The 23,979-nt window shown below is 43.1% G+C and overlaps 1 protein-coding gene across 2 annotated transcripts in view; it reads left to right on the forward strand.

Annotated features, from left to right (window-relative positions):
- DNTT (DNA nucleotidylexotransferase) overlaps positions 1 to 23,979 on the forward strand; it is a 35,449-nt gene that overhangs the window by 10,709 nt on the left and 761 nt on the right. The window contains exons 2-10 of one of the 2 annotated variants that reach the window (XM_012000138.1): positions 2,575 to 2,749; positions 3,477 to 3,605; positions 4,837 to 5,007; positions 6,865 to 6,936; positions 8,491 to 8,614; positions 12,206 to 12,338; positions 13,470 to 13,578; positions 18,566 to 18,811; positions 22,070 to 22,153. In XM_012000138.1, the coding sequence (XP_011855528.1) occupies positions 2,575 to 2,749; positions 3,477 to 3,605; positions 4,837 to 5,007; positions 6,865 to 6,936; positions 8,491 to 8,614; positions 12,206 to 12,338; positions 13,470 to 13,578; positions 18,566 to 18,811; positions 22,070 to 22,153 (1,243 nt within the window). The remainder of the gene's footprint in view (positions 1 to 2,574; positions 2,750 to 3,476; positions 3,606 to 4,836; positions 5,008 to 6,864; positions 6,937 to 8,490; positions 8,615 to 12,205; positions 12,339 to 13,469; positions 13,579 to 18,565; positions 18,812 to 22,069; positions 22,154 to 23,979) is intronic. The other variant, XM_012000147.1, reaches the window with a different exon arrangement.

A 23,979-nucleotide genomic window follows, 5' to 3' on the forward strand; every position in this document is an offset into this window, starting at 1 on the left:
ATAATAATGTTTTCCTCCAAAGGGCAGAAATATAGATGGAATAACAATTCCTATTAATCCTTGATCCAAAGAATCCTTCAGGAATTTTATTATACATAAATTTTGAAACAATGTGGATCTAGAATAGGGAAACAGTTATCCAGCTTCCTTTAATTCTTGTACAGCGTTGCTTTGCCACGACTTATTTCTGCTTGGGCCTGCTGCACATCCTGCCGTCCAGATGGTCTCAGCTCTGACCCCAGCCCCCACATCTCTCTGAGCACCAACCTCAGATCCCAACTGTCAACCAGATATTTTAATTTGGATCTCCTGCTGTCCTTCAAATGCAGCATGCCTGAAATAAACCTCAATTCCACTGCTCCACCCCTTCCCCCAAAGAGACGCAACTTCCTAAATCTCGATTTCTACCAAAAGTGCCATTACTTTACTGTGATGAATATGCTGGAGTACTATTTGACTCCCTCCCCGACTTCATCTTTCATAGGTAAGCTGATGCAGATGTCCACCATATTTCTCCTCTGCCTCCCTGTGCCAGACTGGGTTAAAATCATCTCACACTTACACTATCGTTTCATCTTCCTAAGTAGCTCCCCAACCCTCCCTACCCCATTATGCTCCCCTCCAAATCACTGTTATGTACCAGACTCATCTTTTAAAATAACACTGTAGTGCCATCAATGTTCTGCTCACAAAAGCCTTCACTGACTCCACAACCCCAGAAAATAAGATCAAAGCTCAACAGGCTTCTAAGACCCTCTAGAACGTAGTTGTCCCTACCAATTCAGCTGCATCTACAATTACTTCCCAATATAAACTCTCCACTCCAACCCAGGCCATTCTCCTCCCTGTCCTTCTGGCTGGCCCCTGACCCTTTTCTTCCAGGAGAACCCTAAGTTCTGCCTGTTAGGTGTGTCATTCAGGACTAGACACAAAACAGCTCTTCCACCAACCAGCTGCCTCTCCCAGCTCACACCATGTTCTTTTCCTTCTCTGAACATGGCAGATCTTCATGCCTCATGTCCTGTCATAATTCACACCATAAGCCATCTGTTTCATATAACATACTAATGGCCAGGAACTTCCTTTGTCTTCTTTGGTACCCAACCTCCTCCTACTACCATCACCACCACCACTATCACAAGGAATCTAGGGTTGTGCATATAATAGTAAATAAAAAAATACCTCATGAATCAGATTCTATCAAAAAAAGAAGATGGAGAAAGAGGAAATCAAGGAAACAAAATAGGAGGAGAAAGAGAAAATATTGCTGTGTTTTCTCTTTGATGCCTGGGTATGCTGTGTGCTCATGCTATTGCTCAGATTTACAGACTATTTGAACTGAAAGGATCTTAAAAATCACTGAGTGCAATAATATAAGGCTGACCATGAAGACTTATTAAAAACTAGAAATAACGTATCTGGCCCAGAAAAAAACAATAAAAAAGATGAGCATCATTTGCCAGCTGTGTGACCTTTAGAATGTCACTTGACCTCTCTGTTCCTCAGTTTCCTCATTTTTGAAGCGTGAATGATGTAACACTTATTGAGGAGCCAAATGAGATGCTGTAGGTAAAGCACTTGACCAATGCCTTAAACATGGTAAGTGCTAAGTACCTGCTAAGAAGAAGATCCCTGTCCAGGCTTTGAAAACATGTAAAGCAAAATTTCTTGAAGGCTGGTTATAAATAATTAATTTATTATTAATAATAAACTGTGAGAACATTTAATGGGGTGTTTCTATGGTCTCAATATTTGTGTCACCCCAAAATTCATAAATTGAAACCTAATCCCCAAGGCGATGATATTAGAAGGTGGGGCCTTTGGGAGGTGAGTAGGTGATGAGGGCTCCACCTAGTGGATGAGATTAATGTCCTTAAAAACGAGGCCCGAGAGAGCTGCCTTCCCCTTCTGCTATGTGAGGACACATAGCGGGTGCCATCTATGAAGAATGGCCCTTCACTGGACACCAGATCTGCCGACCCCTTGATCGTGGACTTCCCAGCCTCCAGAACTGTGAGCAATAAGTTTCTGTTGTTTATAAATTACTCAGTCTAAGGTATTTTGTTAAAGCAGCCTAAGTGGATTAAGACAGTTACTTAATCCATGTAAGAATAGCTACATCTGTACCTATTTCTATGTTTACTTTGGATCATGATATAAAACGTATTTCTAACTGTGGGTCACAGTCAAACAAGTTTGAAAGCCGTTGGATTATTAAAGTCCTCCACTAGTAAAAACGGAGCAGCATGCCAAAACCTCATGTGGAATGCTAGGTGCTACTTTAAGAGCAATTTCATCTTCCATCTTCTCTGGACCTTGGTTTTCCATCAACACCTCAGTCCTGCTAATGTTGTCTTTATTTTTCATGCATCTGACATGTAATCCAGACCACTGTTGCCACACTAATTAATGTAGAAAGAATTCACTTGCATGCAGGCCTAAATTCTCCAACCTATGGTTAGGTCTAGCATGTGTCTTTCTCCAGCAGATGGAATGCTCAGAAACCTTGAGGAAAGAGGAGAGCTTCTGATTTTTGAAAGATGCTTCAACTGGTAACTGTCTTGCATTTTGCAGTGATTCTGTCACCCACATTGTAGCAGAGAACAACTCGGGTTCAGATGTTCTGGAGTGGCTTCAAGTACAGAAAATACAAGTTAGCTCACAACCAGAACTCCTTGATGTCTCCTGGCTGATAGAATGTATAGGAGCAGGGAAACCGGTGGAGATGACAGGAAAACACCAGCTTGTTGTAAGTGTCATGGGTGTGATTTTCACTGTTCTTTGCTTGATGGTTAAGAACATAAGCTTAGAATCAACAGAGTTGGGGTAAACCCTAGATTCTCTGCTTACTTCCTGTGTGACCTTGGGCAAGTCACTTAGCTTTACAAAGCTTCAGTTTCTTCCTTTATAACATGACATAACAATAATGCCAGCCTCACAAAATGGTCATGAAGATTAGAATAATATACATGTAAAGCACTTAACACAGTGTGTTAAGTATAGTAGGCACCTTATGAGTGGTAGCTATTTTCCTGAACGCATTTATACACAAATATTTCAAAATATTTAAGCCTTGATATTCTGGCAGCCAGAAAAGCAGGAGATTCCTTTTTTTCTCTTACTGTGATCATTCAGAAAACAAAAGAAAACAAAACAAAAAATTAAGCTCTCAATTCCAAATATTTGAGCAATTGTGCTAGAATTTTTGGGAAGAGGGATTGGACCATAAGTACATAAGTTCATAGAAAAGGAAGGTTATATTTAATTGATAGGTCTTTTCATGTTTTTTTTTTCAGATTTCAAAAAAATACATGTTGATAATAGCAAGTTCAAATATTAGAGATGTATATAACATAAATTTTGAGTCTCCTATAATTTTATCCTCCAACCACAGACAACTACTTCCAAATGTTTCCATATATATCTATTATTACTATTAATTTTTATTGAAAATGGATGCTTATGCATTTGTTTAGGTGAGAAGAGATTATTCAGATAGCACCAATCCAGGCCCCCCGAAGACTCTACCAACTGCTGTACAAAAGATCTCCCAGTATGCGTGTCAGAGAAGAACCACTTTAAACAACTGTAACCAGATATTCACGGTAACAGGACTTGACATCAACACCCAGGGCAAACGAAGGGCTTGCAGCTTCTTTCCATGGAGCCACAAATTAAATTATAAATTTTTCTGAAAACTTGGGAAAGTTTTCCTCCCACCTACCCACAGCCCTAGCCTGATCTCTGATCCTTCTATCCTTCTTTCTATCAAGAATGGGTCTCCTTCCTTCCGGAAATGGACAAATACATTTAGGTTATATTCTTTACAGACAGCAGATTACTATTTACAGAGAGTTGTCATTAATGGGCACAACCCTTGGTCAAAGGCAAATATTCTGAAAAAACAAATATTGGAATTAGTTCAACACATAGTAAGAGTAAATTACATAGAAATGGTAACAATGCATCAACAGCCTTTGCTGGGAAACCAAAAAATTGAGCAAACCTAGATTCCAGCCTTTCTGATATTCACTAGTTTGGGCAAGTCAGTTTCTCTCTCTGAGCCTGTTTCCTCATCTATTCAAAAAGAAATTGGATAGATCATATCTAAAGCTCCACTCAGCCCTCAGATTGGTCATGGTGTTTTGAACGGCCCTGGCCCTAAAAGCTCACAACTGCTTGTCTGTTAGCCTAGAGTCAGTGGTTAGCTGGATGAAACATGTAGTAGTAGATCAATACAGAGCTTTTCATTTCTAGACTTCCAGCTCTATGTCTGTGTTGGAAAGACCAGGAAATTGTAGTTAATGGATATGCTGAGCATGAGATCACACAGCTGCAGCTGCTTCCTCCCCTGCTAGAAATACAAACATGCCCTACCTTAAATAATCCTGGCTCTGGGTCAGTGTGCCTATGACTAAACTCATTCATTCAACAGGCCTGTGTTAAGCGCTGTGTTTTACCGGGATGCTCAGTGATCAAGGCAGAATTCTAGCCACAGGCTAGTGGGAAGATAGTACAGAAGGAGGGATTATGCTGAGTCATGACTAGCAAGATGCTGTGAGCACCAAAGCACTCTTTAGTTAAATCATCTGTGAATGTTTAAAGGCAGTGTACTCCAAGTTTCTGTATAATGCACTCTGGTACCTGTCTTTTCAATTCAACTTTACTCCATGACACAATAGAGGAATACAAGGGTATGGGAAACCCCATCCTGACCTAGAAGGAAACACTCAAGTGGTATTCCAATATTTAAAGGAGAGCAAGAGGCCTTTGTGAGTGACCACTGACTCAGGGGCTTGGAAGCAGATCTCTTGCTTATCTGGTTTTATCCTTTAGGATGCCTTTGATATACTGGCTGAAAACTGTGAGTTTAGAGAAAATGAAGACTCCTGTGTGACATTTATGAGAGCAGCTTCTGTATTGAAATCTCTGCCATTCACAATCATCAGTATGAAGGACACAGAAGGAATTCCCTGCCTGGGGTCCAAGGTGAAGTGTATCATAGAGGTAAGGGTAAAATGGGATTTGTCCCACTTCCCAATTGGTAGGTGGGGAGCGGGGAGAGAGAGATGTAGCTAACAGATTTTTCTGTCAACTATGTAGATGTGGTGTACATCACAAATTTTCCTTTATACACGTTCCTCTTGCTCTCCTGTTTCTGTGTGTGTGTGTGTGTGTTTATATTTTTATATATATAGAGAGAGAGAGAGTGAATATCCTAGTCACATGGCACCAAAATACATTAGTGGTGGCAGGTGTCAGAGTTACTGATAGTGAATCCGTTCGGGTCTGCAGCAACCCCAATTATTGCTTCTGCAGAAGAAAGAATTCGACTGAGGGGCATAAGGCAGAAAAAGAGACTGAGGCAAGTTTCAGAGCAGGAGTGGAAGTTCATTAAAAAGCTTTAGAGCAGGAAAGAAAGGAAAGTACACTTGGAGGAGACCCAAGTGGGCAACTTGGAGGGCAAGTGCAGCGTTTGACCTTTTGACTTGGGGTTTTATACACTGGCATACTTCCGGGGTCCTGCATCCCTTTTCCCATGATTCTTCCCTTAGGGTGAGTCACCCGCGTGCACAGTGCCCTCCTCGTGCTTGGGAGGGGTGCAGGCACAGTGTGTCTGCCGGAGTTGTATGCATGCTCACCTGAGGCATTCTTCCCTTTTCCAGTGGAATGCCTCAGAAAATCATACTCTGCCATTTTGTCTCTTAATGTGCATGCTCATGCCCACTCACCCAATTCCTGAGATTTTACTGGAAGCTGCTGATTACCAATTTCAAGTGTTTTTATCTATTGGGAAATTGCTTCTCCCTGGCACCAGCTGTGACCAATTATCATTTTATAGTGTGATAACTGCCAGACTATCAGGGAATTACTGCGCTCTAGCACCAGCTGCAACCAATTATCATTTTAGAGCCATAGTGTGATAACTGCTGGACCATCACCTGATGGTCGCCTGACATTCCTGGTTGGGAGCGGGGAGCCCTCTCCTGCTCCGCTCATGCCCGACTAGCTACCTACTATAACATATAGATAGAGGCATGTTATGTATAATCCATACCCTAATATTACCATAGCTGGGGTTACATGGAGCCAGCTAGTAGAAACAGAACTCTCCCATATTGTTATTAATCACAGTGAAAGACTCAAGTGACTTACAAGCTTGACAGCAGGGAAATGGTCTGATTTCAAACAGTGGCTGCGTGGAGGACCTCAGTTCCACCTGGGGGCGCCACCTTAGAGCAGCGGTGCATTTGACATCAAGTGGGGTTGGTTCTACATCTCTCCAGGGAGAGTGCTGGAGGTTGTGCTTATTTATTGAATGGTGTTTAGGGATTCCCCAGCAAAGCAAGTCGGTCATCTGGTAGTAAGTTTCTATATAGTCAAGTGCAAGGTATATTATTTAAGGACAATTATCCCAACTCTACTCAGAGGAGGGGGGCTCTGAGCTAGATATCACAAGGGCTTGAATGTAGATTGGCTTTTTGGTGGGTCCAAAATTAACCTTCTCAATGGAAAAGTCTTCTTATTTCAGTGGTCATATTCATTGAAGAGAAAATTATCACCAATATTTGGACATACATTTTTCAGCAAAGATTTTGGTTTGGAATTCTGTAGATCTGGACCCTAACCATTTGTATCTTTGTTCCTAAGGATCATAAAGGGGTCCTTGGATATATGATGAGCTAGCATTTTCAAGATTATAGAGAAATGTCTTGTTTTCTCCAGATCAGTTAAGGAAATACCCCAGGATGCGATGCATGCACATTTCATGAGAAACCAAGCAACTAGATCCATGAATTTGAGAGTCTTAGACAGTAATTGTCTAACATCACTAATTTAAAGTATTTTTCAACTGTCCACTAGGAGATTATTGAAGATGGAGAAAGTTCTGAAGTTAAAGCTGTGTTAAATGATGAACGATATCAATCCTTCAAAGTAAGTGATTTTACATATATTTATTGAAAATGGCTTTTCAGTTAATCTTATTACTTATTCTGGCTGGTTGTATTAGTCAGCTTGGGCTACAATAACAAAGCACAGAGATGGGTTGGCTTAAACAACAGGAATTTATTTTCTCACCATTCTGGAGGCTGAAAGTTCTGGATCAAGATGTCAGCAGGGTCAGTTTCTGGTGAGGGTTCTCTTTCTGGCTTCTTGCTGTGTCCTCACATGCTCCCCTGCTCACATGGCAAGAGAGAGAGCAAGAACAAGCAATCTTTCTGGTGTCATAAAGATACTAATCCAGGGCCAGGCACCATAGCTCATGCCTGTAATCCAAGCATTTTGGGAGGCCCAGGCAGGTGCACTTGAAGCCAGGAATTTAAGACCGGCTTGGCTAACGTGGTGAAACCCCATCTTTACTAAAAAATATGAAAATCAGCCAGGTGTGGTGGGGGATGCCTGTAATTCCAGCTACTTGGGAGACTGAGACATGAGAAAAACTTGAGTCTGGGAGGCAGAGGTTGCAGAGAGCTGAGATCGCGCCACTGTACTCCAGGCTGGGTGATAGAGTGAGACTGTCTCAAAAACAAAACAAACAAAAAGACACTAATCCCATCATGAGAGCCCCACTCTCATGACCCCAAAGGCCCTGTCTTAAATACCATCATACTGGGGATTAGGACTTCAACCTACAAATTGAGTTGGGAGGGGGAATTCAGTCCATAGCTTTGCTCTAGGAAGAAAATGCCTAAATAAATTCAGGTGCTGAGATAATTGCCATGCTATGGTGATGTACAAATTGCCTTACCCTCCAAGAGTCTGTCACTCATGGGTACAAACATCATGGGACATGAGGACCACGGGGGGTTGGTGGGGACAGGACAGAACTGCTCTTAAAGAGCAGATTTGTGTCTGAAAATCTCCTTACTGCCTCTCCATTTAGTTGGAAGCAGGGTTTATTACCTCCCAATTTGCCCTGCCTTAGAGCTGCAGGTGGAAGGGACTTCCACCAGTCCCTTCACTGCAAAAGTGATGTACAGGCCTAAAATATGGCCATGAGCAGGAGCACAGGCTTGGAGTGTAAATAGACCGGGGTTTAAGTTTGGGCTGTGCCACTTCTCACCTGTGTGATGGTGGAGAAACTATATAACCTATAGGAGCATCTCTTTTCAAAATGTGAGGGTACCTATGTAGAACATGAGTGTCGGTAAGAGACCCAGCAAAGTGGAGAGCCCTATAGAGATACTGTATCACTCATGGACAGCACAGGCAAGCCATCAATTAGACTATACCTAAGCTCTGCACAAGTGCCGGAACCTGCTTGTTACTTCTGTTTCATTTTGTAATGCCACATGTCAAGAAAGGACTCATCTGAAACAAAAATGCCCTTAAAATGACCATCACCCACCTGCTTGTCATATTCAGGAGGAACTAGGTCAAAGATTGCTTATACTTTTTCTTCATTGCCTGAGACCTAGAAAGGGTCATGACTCGGATGTCATAATGATTATTTTAGAGACTGATAGCATGCCTTTCCCTCCATTTTAGCTCTTTACTTCTGTATTTGGAGTGGGGTTGAAGACTTCTGAGAAGTGGTTCAGGATGGGTTTCAGAACTCTGAGTAAAGTAAGGTCGGACGAAAGCCTGAAATTTACACGAATGCAGAGAGCAGGTAAATTCTCTCCTAAAAGTCATTGTTGCTATGGGCTGGTCGGGTCGTGGTGGAGCTCTAAGTCAGTTACACTGCAACTCCAATCTGGGAGAGCTGGGACACTTCTTTGAGGTCTGTTGATGCTTGGATCTAAATCCTAGCTCCAGCAGTTTCCAGTTGTGTGATCTTGAGCAAGTTAGTTAAAATCTTTGAACCTTAGTTACCTAATCTATAAAAAGGAGATAACATTGATACTTAGCTGGGAAGTCAATCAGATAATGCAGGCAATGCCTCAGCACTGTGTCTGGCACAGAGCAAAGGCACCCTCCACGGTGGCTGTTGGTGGTCCTTCATCCAAATGTCAAGCCAGGTTGTGCTGCTGATCTGGTCCTTACTGACTCTTCTGGACATTGGGTCCTGGCTGTCTCCCTGGGTAAGAGTTGTGGGTGAAGAGTCAAAGACAGAAGGGTTGGCTGCTTGAACAAACTAGAGCTGTTGCCTGGCACAAATGTGAAGATGCTCTAGAAACTGTAGAACACCAGGAAAATAGAAGGGAAGTGGTGGAAATGTAGGCACAGGGTTGATGTACCCAACCAAGACTCTTTAGCCTAAGAGAAGACTATGGTGGGACATGAGTGCTGTCATCACCCACCTGAAAGCCTGGCAGGGCCTCTCAGAGGTTGAAGGTAGCCTGGTCACTTCCATTTATGAGGCTCCCAGTGAGTTTTTTAAAAATGAAGGGATGGCAATACAGTGTCAAAAAAAATTGTGTGTTTAAAAAAAATGTTTACTTTTAACAGGCAATAAAAATACAACACAGTTGTGATTCAAAAGGAGTCACAGCCACAGTCCCCAGCACCATGGCTCCTAGAGTTATAGAGAATAAAGTCATAATTTTTTTTTTTATTTTTATTTTTTTGAGACAGGTTCCCACTCTTTTGCCCAGGCTGAAGTACAGTGGTGTTATCGAGGCTCACTGCAACCTCTGCCTCTTGGGCTCAAGTGATCCTCCCACCTCAGCCTCCCAAGTAGCTAGGACCACAGGTGTGCACCACTACACCCAGCTAATTTTTTGTAGAAATGGGGCTTCACCATGTTGCCCAGGCTGGTCCTGAATTCCTGGGCTCAAGCCATCCACATGCCTTGGCCTCCCAAAGTGCCCAGATTACGGGTGTGACCCACCACACCTGGCCCCAGATTTTTAATGATGTGAAAGTAAGAAAATCTGTTGCCAGAGAAGACCAGGAGAAAAAGGTAGACAGAGATTTTCTGTTTAAGTAACGACAAAAACAAACAAACAAAAACAAGCAATGGTATAGGAAGCAAATCAAATCGTGGTAGGTCCTATCAGTGATACTACAGAAGACCCCTGCTCATTTTTTTGTAAAGTTGCTCATCTTTGAAAGATTGCTGATAATACAATGCCACATAGGAAATAAAAGAGTCTAAGAAAAAAAGATCCAGTATTTATATTCTAGGACCCTGAAAGCACACGTTTAATAAGCATGATTTACACCAGTTCTCAAGATGCCATTCAAAATAAGTTTAAGTAAGTATTAAATATAAGTAGCAAGTAAGTGGTTTGGAATGATGAGTAAAGACTCTCAATGCTTAGAGAGAAATTGGGAGGCAATACAGTGTTTCACTTGGATGAAACCCTTATCAAATGACGTCCAGTGTTCTCAGGAACTAAGGGCTTCCAATTCCCCAGCTTTGTAAACTGGATTTTTGCTCTTGCTATTGAGCTTTTCCAACCCTTTGAATGAAGCAGCTTTATTCATTTAGTCAATCAGTGATTTCCATCGAACTGTTTAATGCTACCAGTTCTAGGCAGAAATCAAGGAATGCCCTCCCACTATACTTATACCCCACAAGTGGTTATAGGCACCCCTTGGAGCAGCACTACACTGAATGGAATTGTCAATGGGAATAGCTTAGAATACTGTGAAGGGTAAGCTAATTGAACACATTGAAAGGACAATTCATGGGTCAGATGGATAACCTGATTAAGTTTTACTTATATTTGCACTTGATTGCAGTTCCCTGAGGCTTGAGCATGCACATGCCACATTTGCCTTGAAAAGTCAATTTATGAACTATAGCAGCACATATTTAACCTTGTACTGTGTGATAAGTTTCCTGTAATAAGTTAGTCACCCTGCCATACCAAAAAGGAAAGCCAATTAAATTACTTTCATGGATGTCAACAAATCATCATAGTCTTACATGTTCATTCCTGATACCTGCACATCTTCTTAAAGAAATAGTTGTGAATCATGACTTTTGGATCATGTATATCACTGCATAAGCACAGGTGTTTGTGGTTACCCAGTGAGTTGTGCTTTGAATCTTAGTCATGATGACAGTTTCTGTATTACAGCCTAATAGAACATTACTTCTTAGATCAAACTCCTCATGCTCATAAAAATGGCCATATTGCAATAATTTTTAGAAATGTGGCTTTTTTAAAAAATAAAAAAGAAGTATCAGTATTGATATAAAGAAAGTAGTGTTTCACAAGTGGTGTGGTTTGGTATTGGACACAGTTTATAGGTGTGTTCATATGAATGCCATTTTCTCTTGGTCTTGCCAGCATATTTCTGTGACTGTCCCCATTAGAGATAACATGGGAAGTTTGGCAGGGTGTGCAAGCCAAATGGCCATGCTGCTGCCTCCCTTCCACAATCCCAGGGTGAGAAACAAGGACCAATAGATTTACTCTTGTCATTTCAGAGGGCCAATGGTAGGTGAAATTGCAAAGAAGTAGACTTACGCTTTTCAAAAGAAAGAACTGGCGCAACAGAGTTTACAATTAGGAAACAGGCTCCTCTGGAGGTATCAGAGTTCCCCATTATTAGAGTCAAGCAGAGTTTGAATGATCCCCTCTTGGAGACCCTAGATAGGACAGCAGTGATACGGAAGCATGATTTGATGTCCCTCAGGCTCTATGGATCTAATCACCGGGCTCATCTCACCAATACTTCACCCCAATCCTTGGAGATAAGCCTCCCTTCTCCTTTGCTCTTCCCCTCCAAATCTCCCTCCACACCGCTCTGTGGGAACCACCAAGTTGTCAGCTTTTCATCATAGCAACTCTGAACTTTCATTAATTCGTGCTGGTCAGGCAAAGAAGCAACAAGCTAAACCACCTAAGATATTTCCTGCCTTGCTTCAGACAGACATCTACCCTGCTCCTATTCTTGACTTTAATTTTTTAATGGATCCATCACCTTCCAACTCTAAATCTCCTCATCCCAAATCTTTATGCGTTACCTTTTAAAAAATAGTAGGACACAGCTTATTGATCAAGAAGGCTGGTTCTTCAGTAGGAAGTCAGGTCTGAACAATTTGGATTCCAGAGGGATGTGAAATATTGTCTCCTTCTTAGGAAATTGTAAGCCTCTCGGTTAGAAAGCAAAGAACCATTGTTACCCTGCAAAATTCACAACCAGGAGAATCACATAGATTGTTCTGTCTCTGTGGAAATGGAGTTTGGTGTTGATGCCTGTAGTCATGTTAGCTCTATTGTGGGGACAGAATTCCCTTCCACTGAGGGCTGGTTGTTTCACACGCGCATCACTCTCTTCATTGACCTGTCAAATGGCCTCTCAGGATTTCTGTATTATGAAGACCTTGTCAGCTGTGTGACCAGGGCAGAAGCAGAGGCCGTCAGTGTGCTGGTTAAAGAGGCTGTCCGGGCATTTCTTCCGGATGCTTTCGTCACCATGACAGGAGGGTTCCGGAGGTAAATAACTTGGGTGGCTTTGCCTCCTCTGCCCTAATACTTCAGTGGCTCCCTGACTCAGACAGGCATCTGAAATGGCACAAAAGGCCTTTTGTTATCTAGTGCCAGCTTCTTTCTGCAGCTTTGTCTCGTGCCCCTCACATTTCATTTCAGCAACCCCAAATGGCTTGTCATCCCCTGCACATTCAGAGCTGTTTCTTGCCTTGTTGCTTTGCTTACTCAGACTTCTGCTTTGACGGCCATTCCTCAAATTGTCACTTGGCTGACTTCCCCTCATTTTTTAAGACTCAATTTAGATGGCACTTCCTCCAGAAAGCCTTCCTTGACTCCCTCCTTCTCCATGCTGGATTAGAGCCCCCTCTTCCATGCTCCCTGAATACCTGCAAAGCCCTTGATCCACAGAGTTTCAGTGATTTGTTCCTGTGTGTGGTTTCTCCACTAAGTTTGTAGAGCTTAGCTCTCAGCAAGACTATTGCATGATGCCTAGCACAAAGTAGGTGCTCAAGAAATCTTGGTTGAGTCAATAAATGACTGACTGAATGAATTCATGAATGAGCAAACACTTTACAGGTATGTATGTGGTTGTTGGATATTGAGGCCTACATTTCAGAAAGGGATTTCTTTCCTCCCACAGCCTCCTCCACCTCTTTCTCCAGCCCTCTTACCTGGTGGCTGCTGGCCATTCTAACAAAATAGGTTTGGGCACGGGAGAAAGTAAGAGAAGATCAAATCTAAGATAATGGCTTTACTCCATGTCATAATTCCAAGACTTCTACCTTGTAGTGTAGTCTACCACAATTATTGGTTTGCTTGTTGTCATGCTTGTCTCTATGTGTGTATGTGTGGGTGCATGTAGGTTTGTGTGAGTGTGTAGAATAAATAATTTTTTATTATTTTTTGCCCAGATATACATAATCACATACATGCTACATATGACTTTTTTTGTGTCATAAATTTATTTTGTAAGGAATAGAGATGTGTAACCAAGGATATTTTGTTTCTTAAAAAAATGTCGAGAACCTTCTACGTTGCAAATCTTAAGCATAGGACATAGAAACAAAGGTGATTTTTTTTTTTAAATGAAGACTAAAATCTAATTGATTTCCATTTTATACTGCTTTTGAAAATTAGGGGTAAGAAGATGGGGCATGATGTAGATTTTTTAATTACCAGCCCAGGATCAACAGAGGATGAAGAGCAACAACTTTTACAGAAAGTGATGAACTTATGGGAAAAGAAGGTGAGAAGAAAGATGAAAAATACATGCACACTCTTACATTATGTTAACACTTGAATTTTGCACATTACTTGCCTTTTATTTGCAGCAGCTTATACAAAGCCATATGACCTACAATAAGACTTTCCTGTTTTTGGTCCTAGATTACATGTTATGAATATGTCCTGTATCTTGTTTATTTGTACTTACCCTATTGCCAACAGGGCCAAGGGTGGCTATGCATTTGTGTTTGACATACAGAGGCATTAAAGCATCCAAACGAAGTGAAAAGCATGCACTCTAAAGACCTGGGAAATGTGAGCCAGAAAGCTGCAAGCTTGGGTGAGGGGGCAGGACTGCAAAGACTGGGATAAAATCAATCTAAGAGGTGTTGATAGTGCCTTGAATTCTATGCTGGCCAATTACCATCTTGACTTTGTACTGAGATGGAATGAAGGAAACTAATGAGGGCAAGCTGAGCCCTGCAGAGGTCATGGCTAGAAGCCCCCATATATTGCAGAGATCAGACTTGTGACAGGCCTATTGCCTGGTGGAGTAAGCTAAGCTAACCCTGCAGCCAGAGCCACACGCAGGCCCTGACTCCTGTCTGACTCTAGTGAGAGCCTCACTTCCTAGAGAGACCAGAGGGTCCTACCCTTGGGACCTGTAGATAGGCCTGGATGGGCTGGTGTTTCTCCTCACAGCTTCATCCTTCCTGAGTAGTTTGCTTCTGTTGGGTGTGGACCAAGCTTACTGATATCCCAGAAAAGGAAGACCTCAGATAAAGTGAAAATAAAAACTAGAAACACAACCCTAGGGCCAGGGGCACTGGAAATGAAGACTCAACTTTAGAACCAGATCCAAATTCTTCTCTGAAGCCGTTCCCAACCCCCTCTGTCCCTCTCAGGGGAATGAACACAGGGCAGCCAGTGGCCCTAAGAGTGAACATAATAGACAAAGCCAGGGGATGGCAGCACAAGGAAGAGTCAGCGAAGTGGCCCACTGGTCTGCTCAAGATTTTGTTGATAAACTTTCTTATCAACAAAAGATTCTCATTGATAGACAAGGGAGCATGGCTTGTGGACCCTGCTAGCTGAGGCCTGGTGGAGAGTGGGCTGTGTGGCTCCGTACCTGGAGGCCCTGCAAAAATGGACCTCTCTGACCTTGGCCTACAGGCACCCTCCCCTCCCCATGCCGACACTATTAAAGACTGGAATGGGGTAGGGAGATAGCAGCAGAGAGTCCTCTTTCCATTGGTCTTCCCTTAGTTTCAAGGAAGTCACACTTACTGCTGGTCCCCAAGCAGGGATGGGCATTTTATATGCAGGCGCTGCAGCAGAGGCTGATGTTAATGTAAGCACGTGGGTTTTAGAGTTGGGATTTTAAAAGCACAGCCCCGCCATTCACTAGCTATATGACTTGGGATCGGTTACTTAATCTTTCCAAGTTTCACTTTCCCCATCTATAAAACAGGGGTAACAAGCTTCTCTCATTCATTAAAGGAGCAGATTAAATGAAAGAATTAGATAAAGCACTTGGTGCAGTATCTGATGAATGGTAAAAGCCTAACAAATAGTGCTGACTGTTATCATTATCTCTTATGCACAATTATTTGTTGAACTCTGCCTGAAAGCCTGGCACTGGGCCAGGCGAGGGGACTCAGGAGTGGGTAGGGGCTTACTCTTCCCCTTCACTCACTGACAAACATTGACAGCAGGGAGAAGCTGTGGGGCAGTTTGTAATTTGGTGTCTCAGCCCTGATTAGACCGCTGCAGCTCCAGGCCTGCCCACAACACCTCAGTTGTGGAATCGGCAGATGACTTCTTTGTATTTAATTTCCCCCTCTGCCTCACTCCCGTGCCCTGCCATGCTGACCAAAAGCTGCACTTTCCAGGTTATGAAGTCTGTGCAGGTATACACATGCACATTCTCTCACAACATGCACAACATACGCATCCAGTGTTTCAAAACACCTGTGGAGCATAGTGAAAAACCAATGGTATCCGGTCGAGTCACCCATCAGATGACTCTAAATGTGATCTTTGTAGGAAGCCCCTTGGTCAGGGGTGGGAGACAGGGAAGCAAAAATCTTGGAAATATTGATCTTGGGGGGAGGGCTGCCATCCCCAAAGACTCCGTTAGCCTGAGTTCTCAATGGCACCAGCGGTTCAACCCAAAGAGGGGAGGTTAAATGACTCTGGTTTCGGTTCCTGCCCGGTGGGTGAGACCTTGGGTACGGGACCCTAACTGTTCCGTGTGGCCACATCTCCAGTTCATGGAACTGCTGGGAGGGAAGGTATTGACAGACATTGGAGGGTAAAGAATATATTCACTTTGAGAAACTGACATGAGTTTGAATACTGGGCGTCGAGTTTTCCCAGAAGGAGTTGGAGGGATTTGGAAGCAAAGGGCAGGGAAGGGATCCTGGCTAGAAAGCCTCACACTCAGCCTTGTGACCCTCCTCGGAAGGCATCTGAGACTAAATTCGGATGGATCCTTCCTGTGGGAGGTCAAGCTGAGTGCATCTCCGTCCTGCCCTACAGCTCTCTTCCTGAGAACTGGCCGCTCTGTGCCCTGGGGAGGACGGGAGGGGCGGAGAGGCAGGGAAATGCTTCCTCCTAGTCAGGAGTTTCTCAGTGTCTGGTAGGAAAAATAAAAGAACATGCTGATGTAAATATTCAGTCAACCAGTGGGTATTGATGGGGAAGCCAGAGCCCAGAGGGCTGCCCCGTAGATAGCTGGGGCTGGAGTTCTAGAGGTGGCATCAGGGGTTGTGTGCATGTTTGACAGCTGTGGCCTGCTGCAGACAACCTTCTGAACACGCAGACAGAAGCATTACGTTCAAGGATGCGTTCTCAAACACCTTGCAAAATTCAAGACAAAAGCCCAATAAAGAATGGCCCATTTTTCTCTCACCCACCAAGTGACTCCACCATGTGGCAACAGGACAAGCACAGTTTACTGTGAGGAATCCAGCTTTTGGGCCTTTTTTTTTTTTTTTTTTTTTAAAGGGAAGGTGTGTTATTACAAATTTGGCTTTCATGTGAGACTTCTTCATATTTTTTATATCTCCTTTTTCAAATTTACATGATTGAAATTTACACAAAAGGCTGCTCTTCTGTACTAATTTTAGCAAGTTTCCTTAAAAAAGTAGAAATGTGCTTTCCTGAGCTGGTGATTAGAAGTTAACTAGGGCAACATCTCCCACCTCCTCCAGAGGGCCTCCCTAGCATTAGTGCTTCCCCCTTCAAATGGTGTTTGTTCTTCAAGGCGTTGAAGGGTGAAGAGTTCCCTCTATTGAGGTCAACAAAATAAAAAGTATCTTTTTGAACTGAAATAATGTCTTGTGCAGGTTTGTAGAAGAAAGACAAAGCATGACTCCTAACAATAATCAATTTACCAATGATGCTCAAAGTGTAGTCCCGGCCCGGGAACACCAGCATTGCCTGGGAATCTGTCCGAAATGCCTCCCTCGCCCTCCTGCATCACTCTGGGGACAGAGCTCCGCAAACTGCGCTTTAGCAAACCTTCCAAATGCTTCTGATGATAGAGCTTTTAAACATCCAACCTAAGGAGTACATGGTAACAAATCACACATCCCAGTAACTTGATGACATTATTTGAGGGTTACTTGCTGTTTTTGTTGCCAGATTTAGCGTTTGACAGCATGTTTCTCTCTCCTGTTCCCACATCTGCCCTGTACCATCAGGAGCTCCCACCAAGAATGGCAACTAGATTGGTCACATCTTAGAATCACTTGTCCACTTTCTGGATAGGCAACTTTAGATGAAACGTGTCATTAACTTTATCCCACTTTCTCCAAGACAGGTGGAGTAACACTCTCATGAGAAAGAGCCTCCGAAGTGCTACCTAGAAATAGCAAGTCATCCTGCCCCAAAGTTAGACTCAGCCTCCAGCCACAACGCTTTGGGCGGGTTAAACCTAGTCATTGGTATAATATAAAGGGACACTGTCTTTGTCCATTTACATTGCTATAAAGGAATACCTGAGGCTGGGTAATTTATAAAGAAAAGACGTTTACTTGGCCTATGGTTCTGCAGGCTGTGTAAGAAGCATGACACCAAGCATCTGCTTCTGCTGAGGCCTCACGGGGCTTACAGTCATGGCAGAAGGCAAGGAGGAACTGGCAGATGCAGAGGTCACAGGGTGAGTGAGAAAGCAAGAGAGAGTGGGGAAGGGCCAGGTTCTTTGTAACCCCCAGCTTTCATGGGAGCTGACAAAGTGAGAACTCACTCATTACCATGAGGATGAGTCATTCATGAGAGATCGTCCCCTATGACCCAAAGACCTCCCATTAGGCCCCACCTCCAACACTAGAGATCAAATTTCTACATAAGGTTTAGAGGGACAAACATCCAAACTATAGCAGACACTAACTCAAAGCTGCCCTCCCCAGAAACAACATGAATTTTTATTTTATTATTTATTTATTTTTGAGATAGGATTTTGCTCTGTCTCCCAGGCTAGTGTGCAGTGGTGTGATTATAGCTCACTGAAGCCTCAACCTTCCAGGCTCCAGGGATCCTTCCCCCTCAGCCTCCTGAGTAGCTGGGACTACAGACACATGCCATCATACCTGGCTAATTTTTAAATTTTATGTAGAGATGAGGTCTCATTATGTCACCCAGGCTGGTCTGAAATTCCTGCAGCATGGCTTTTTGTTTATGGTTGGTTTGTTTTTAAAGGACTAAGAAGAGCCCAGAGCACTAGCTGAGGTTCAGAAGTGGAGATGGAGATTTTCTTGCAGTTTTGCCCTTAAGTGGCTTTGCCTCAGCCTCTCTCATCACTAAATTCCTTTTCTGTAACGGGAAGATAATGCAACCACTTTCTTAGTCTTTTCTCCTAGTGTTTGTGGGTAGACCTTTAATGAAAGATCAAACACATGTTCATGTTCTGCTCAGATCTGTAAAGATTTCGTTAAGAATCCAGTATAAAATCATGGCTCCTCTTCGTCAGGGCCTTTTCCTGATGCCATTCTGTTTCTTTTCAGGGATTAGTTTTATATTATGACCTTGTGGAGTCAACATTTGAAAAGCTCAGGTTGCCTAGCAGGAAAGTTGATGCTTTGGATCATTTTCAAAAGTGCTTTTTGATTTTCAAATTGCCTCTTCAAAGAGTGGACAGTGACCAGTCCAGCTGGCAGGAGGGAAAGACCTGGAAGGCCATCCGTGTGGATTTAGTCATGTGCCCCTACGAGCGTCGTGCCTTCGCCCTGTTGGGATGGACTGGCTCACGGGTAAGCGCTACATGGACCCATGATATGATGTCAGCTTTCCGAAAGACGTAGGTCGAGTCTACCTGGGCCCAGGGGAGAGATGATGGCAACAGGGGCCGGGTGACAGGGGAGGGGGCAGTACCCAGAAACCTCTAAATCAAGGCATCCTGTCCACACATGGTCAAATATGACAGATTAATTTAAAACAGTTATTCCCAGTGTGTGGTCCCCAACACCAGCACCAGCAGCCTTCCCCAGGAACAGGTTAGACATGGAAATTCTTTACCCCAAACCTATGGAATCCAATCAGCATCTCTGGAGAGTTCAGCCCGGAAATTTGTGTTTGGAAAAGGCCTCCAGGTGTTTCTGATGCAGCTCAAGTGGGAGAACCACTGAAGTACAGAAACCAGCAAGGGGGTTGAAATAGGAAGCAATTAATAAAGTGGAGAGGCAACTCACAGATTGGGAAAAAATATCTGCACATCATACATCGGATAAGGGGCCGTTATCCAGAATATACAAGGAAACCAAAAGACTCAATAACAAGAAAACAAATAACCCTGTGTAAAATGGGCAAAGGACTTGAATAGATATTTCTCGAAAGAAGACATATAAATGGCAAGCAGATATTGCCATCTTGCTTAACATCTCTAATCATCAGAGAAATGCAAATTAAAACCACAATAAGATGTTATCTCACATCTGTCAGATTGGCTATTACCAAAAATATGAAAGACAGCAAGTGTTGGTGAGGCTGGGGAGAAAAGGGAACCCTCTTATATTGTTGGTGGTGTTGTAAATTACACATTTTGGAAAATAGTATGGAAGTTCCTCAAAAAACTAAAAATAGGGCTACCATATGACCCAGCAATCTTACTTCTGGGTATATATCCAAAGGAAACGAACTCAGTGTGTCAAAGAGAGGTCTGCACTCCTGTGTTCACTGCAGCATGATACACAATAGCCAAGATATTATATGAAAACAACCTAAGCATCCACAACAGATGAATGGATTTTTAAAATATGGTATATGCACAGTGGAGTATGACACAGCCTTTCGAAAACAGGACATTCTGTCATTTGAGACAAGATGGTTGAACCTAGAGGACATTATGTTAAGTGGAATAAGTCAGGCACAGAGAGACAAATACTGTATGATCTCGTTTCTGTATATGTAGAATCTAAAACAGTCAAATGCATAGAAGTAGAGAATAGAATGTAGAATGGTGGTTAGCAGAGGCTGGGGGTTGAGGGCAGAAAATGGAGAGGGAAAAGGGTCAAGAAGTACACAGTCAGTAGGTGGAAGAAGCTCTGTTCTATTGCACAGTATGGTGACTATAGTTAATAAAAATGCATATTTCAAAGTAGCTAAAAGAGAGGATTTTTAATGTTCTTACCACAAAGAAATAGTAGATGTTTGAGGTGATGGTCTTGCTAATTAGTCTGATTTTATCATTCTGCAATGTATATACACGTATCAAAATATCATATTATAACCCACAAATGCATACAATTATTATATGTTAATTAAAAATAAAATCAAGCTATAAAATTTTTTTGAAAGAATACCAGTTGATCCCAGACCTGGTTGCAAGCTCCTGCTCTGCTTCTTACTGTTGGGTGATCTTGGACAAGTGCCCTATATCCTGTAAAACTCAATTTTCCCATCAGGAAAATGAGGACGATGACCTTAGCTACTTCCTTGGGTTGCAGAGACATTAGGTGACATGATATTCTCAAAGCCTCAGCACTAAGCCAGCACGTGGCCAGTACTGGATAAGCAGTAGTTCCCATCTCCTCTCACTCACAGGAGAGGACACCTGTGATCTGAGTCCCACTTGCATGTGTTCCACCCTCCCAACTAAATACCTCACACTGTTTCTCCTGTTTTCCCAGGTAGCTGGCTGTTGTTTTGAGTGAAATGAGTTCGTAGAGGGTTTTATACAGATGAATGACACAACAGAAATTAACTGTTCTCAGTCTTGGGTTAAATGTCAGGTGTCTTTGCTTTGGACTGGAATTAACTCAGCATAGCATCTTAGCAGTGGGATTTCTTACTCTAATCACAAATGTTGACTGACAACTAAATGCTCCTTTCATTCTTAAAAAAGGGGGAAGAAAAGAAAAAATATACCATAAATGCAATTTGTGTGATAGACATAAATCTTTGGGAACACGTAGTTGATTGAGAAAGGGGAAAGTTCCAGCTTGGTTATGCAATGTCATGCCAGTCAAGCATCACTGACTGAAGTAGTTGACCTTTGCCCATTTTATTTTTAATATGGACATGTTTTCAGCACATTCTAGTCTCTTTCCTCAGAGTTCTCAGAAATTGTTGCTGTTCTTTCTGCAAGGCACTGGCAGAGCACTAAGCTCTTTTGCTTGTTAGCTGGGTGAATAAAGGACTTCTGATTGCAAAGTCCATCTCCTCACCCATCCCAGGTTAGCTTTCCTAAAATAGCAAATTGTTCCTTACCACTAGAGGGCACCAGTATCCCAGGCTTGCTCCCTAATCCCACGTGAAGAGGACAAAATTTCTAGATTGTGTTTCTCTCAGGAAAACTAGTCTCCATGGCAATTTGTTGCCCTCTTTTTGCCAAGGTGTTCCTGTCCTCTGTCTTAGGCTTCATGTGTTGCTCTCTTCAGTCTCAGAGCCCATTCCTGATGTGGGAGATGTCATCCAAGAGCAGGTGACTTAGAACATCAGTTTCATGGCATCTCCGTGTGAAAGGATGTTAAAGCCAGAGGGAGCCTTAATCATGTCCTTCCTCCATCCTTTCATTCACTCAACCAAGATTCAGGGAGTCTGGATGACTTGTCAGGAGATGTACAGCCAGGAAGGGACAAAATCCAAGCTGGAATGGGTTCCCTGACTCTTCCATCCTCTTTTACAATAACAATATTCCAAATCATTTAAAATCCACCAAACTAGAATTTATCCAGCATTCACTCTGGACCAGGCATTATTCTGGTACAATGCTCACGCTATTCATTTATTCATTCAATAAAACATTTGCTATACATCTTCTACATGTGAGGCACTATTTGAGGAAATATGGTTATGGACAGAACAAACCAGGTTCCTGCTCTCACAGAGCTTACATTCTAGTGTGCTCATGGGAGCACAGACCTCTGTCACCAGAGAACTTGGCCCTGGGGAAGGAAAATCACTTTGAGAATGTTTAGTGGAGTTAGATATTTCACTAGAGGGATGTAGCCACCTAATACTGAAGACATTCTAGACGTGTTAATAATTTATTTTAACTATCTCCTGTCCAGCAGTTTGAGAGAGACCTCCGGCGCTATGCCACACATGAACGGAAGATGATTCTGGATAACCATGCTTTATATGACAAGACCAAGGTACAGTTCTCTTCCTAAAATGGGCTACTTTGATCCTCATCCCCAAGGCTGGCCCCCGAGCTCTTTTCAGGAACTGAGTTTAGTATCCAAGTATGGTTTCCTTTGTTATGCGTGTTCTATTTCCAGTTGATCAGAGTTGAGGGCAGCAGGAAAGATTTCCACAGACTCACAGTTTCCACCTGGCCCAGAATGCACTTCGAGAGCTTTTGACTGAAAGATGATGAGCTAATTGGGCTTCCAGAACCAGTCCAGCAGTGCATATTAACGGGTTTGGTATATCCTCGGTGTTGGCAATGAGTAACTCCAAAGTAAACCAGGGATCCCCAGAAATCACAAATACTACTTGTGTACCCCTCAAATGCAGGGGGCAGTGGCATTCTGAGTGGCCAGGTAGGCCATTAACAACAGTCTGCTGCAAGAAAGAGAGCAACGGAACTGCCCTGAGACATAAATGAGCAGCCAGCCAGTCTCACTCCCCAGCCATGTCACTCATTTGGCGTGTTAGTCTTACTGTGGTCATGATCCAATTCAGCTCTCAGCAAAACGATAGATGACTGGAGAAGTTATGAAGAGTTAAATATCCAACTGTTAAATACACAGTACTAAGGGCTACTCTTCTTACAGTGATCAAGGACACCAAAATAGGCTCCAGGGGAAAGAAAACTCAAAATAACTAGAAGTAATGGTACTGGCCAGGCACAGTGGCTCACGTCTGTAATCCCAGCACTTTGGGAGGCCGAGGAGGGTGGATCACTTGAGGTCAGGAGTTCAAGATCAGCCAACATGGTGAAACCTCATCTCTACTAAAAATACAAAAAATAATCAAGTGTGGCGGCTCGCACCAGTAATCCCAGCTACTTGGGATGCTGAGGCAGGAGAATCATTTGAACACGGGAGGCAGAGGCTGCAGTGAGCCGAGATCACACCACTGCACTCCAGCCTGGGCAACAGAGTGAGACTCTGTGTCAGAAAAAAAAAAAAAAAAAGTAATGTCCTTTCCCTCTAGGAGCTTGTAGTCTAAATGAGGTGTACTCAGAGTTGTCTCAGTTACAAATGTCAGAAATCAAATCTAAAGTGACATAAACGAAAAAGGGAACTTGGGTTATATTCCGCAATATCTAAGGGTTCAGGGGCAGCTGAATATGGGTGCTCAGGCAGGCTTCCCTCCGTATTGCCTTTATTCGCAGGCAGGTTTTCCCATAAGTCCCACTCTTCCAGTTTCTTCAACAGAGAAGAGCCTGTTTCCTAATAGTTCCCCCAAGAATCCTACCTGATGCTCATTGGCCAGGACTGGGTCATGCGCCGATCCCTGAACCCATTACTGTGGCTCCGATTGGCCAGACTTGGGTCATGTGCTTCTTCTTGGAATTGGGAGCAGCTCCACCTAACCCTCCTGGACTGAGAGTCAAGAGGAGCGGTTTCCCATAGAAAAATCCAGGTGCTGCTCAGAGAAGAGGGGGCTGTGGATGCTGGCAGGAAAGCCTCGGATGCTAAGCATGTGGGTGAAGGCAGATTCACATAGTACAATGAAGGAACACTTACCAATTAATACATTCTAAATAGTTCAATGTAAGCAAGTACCTTCTATGTGCCTAGCACTGTGCTATGTACAAGAAGGGACGGAGGAGAAGAGCTGCTTGATCTTAGAGAGATAACAGGGTGGGATCCTGCTGGGGTTAGAGGCAAGCATGGAAAGCTAGAGGAAAACCCAACACATACAAGTATCCTATAATTACCAGCAGTACATAATTATGACTGCATGTTAGAATTACCCAGTGCGTTCAAATAGATTTATTACAAGACCTCTCCTGAGCTTCTGATTTCGT

The sequence above is a fragment of the Mandrillus leucophaeus genome, unplaced genomic scaffold (genome assembly GCF_000951045.1).
Source record: "Mandrillus leucophaeus isolate KB7577 unplaced genomic scaffold, Mleu.le_1.0 Scaffold117, whole genome shotgun sequence".
Classification (NCBI taxonomy): domain Eukaryota; kingdom Metazoa; phylum Chordata; class Mammalia; order Primates; family Cercopithecidae; genus Mandrillus; species Mandrillus leucophaeus.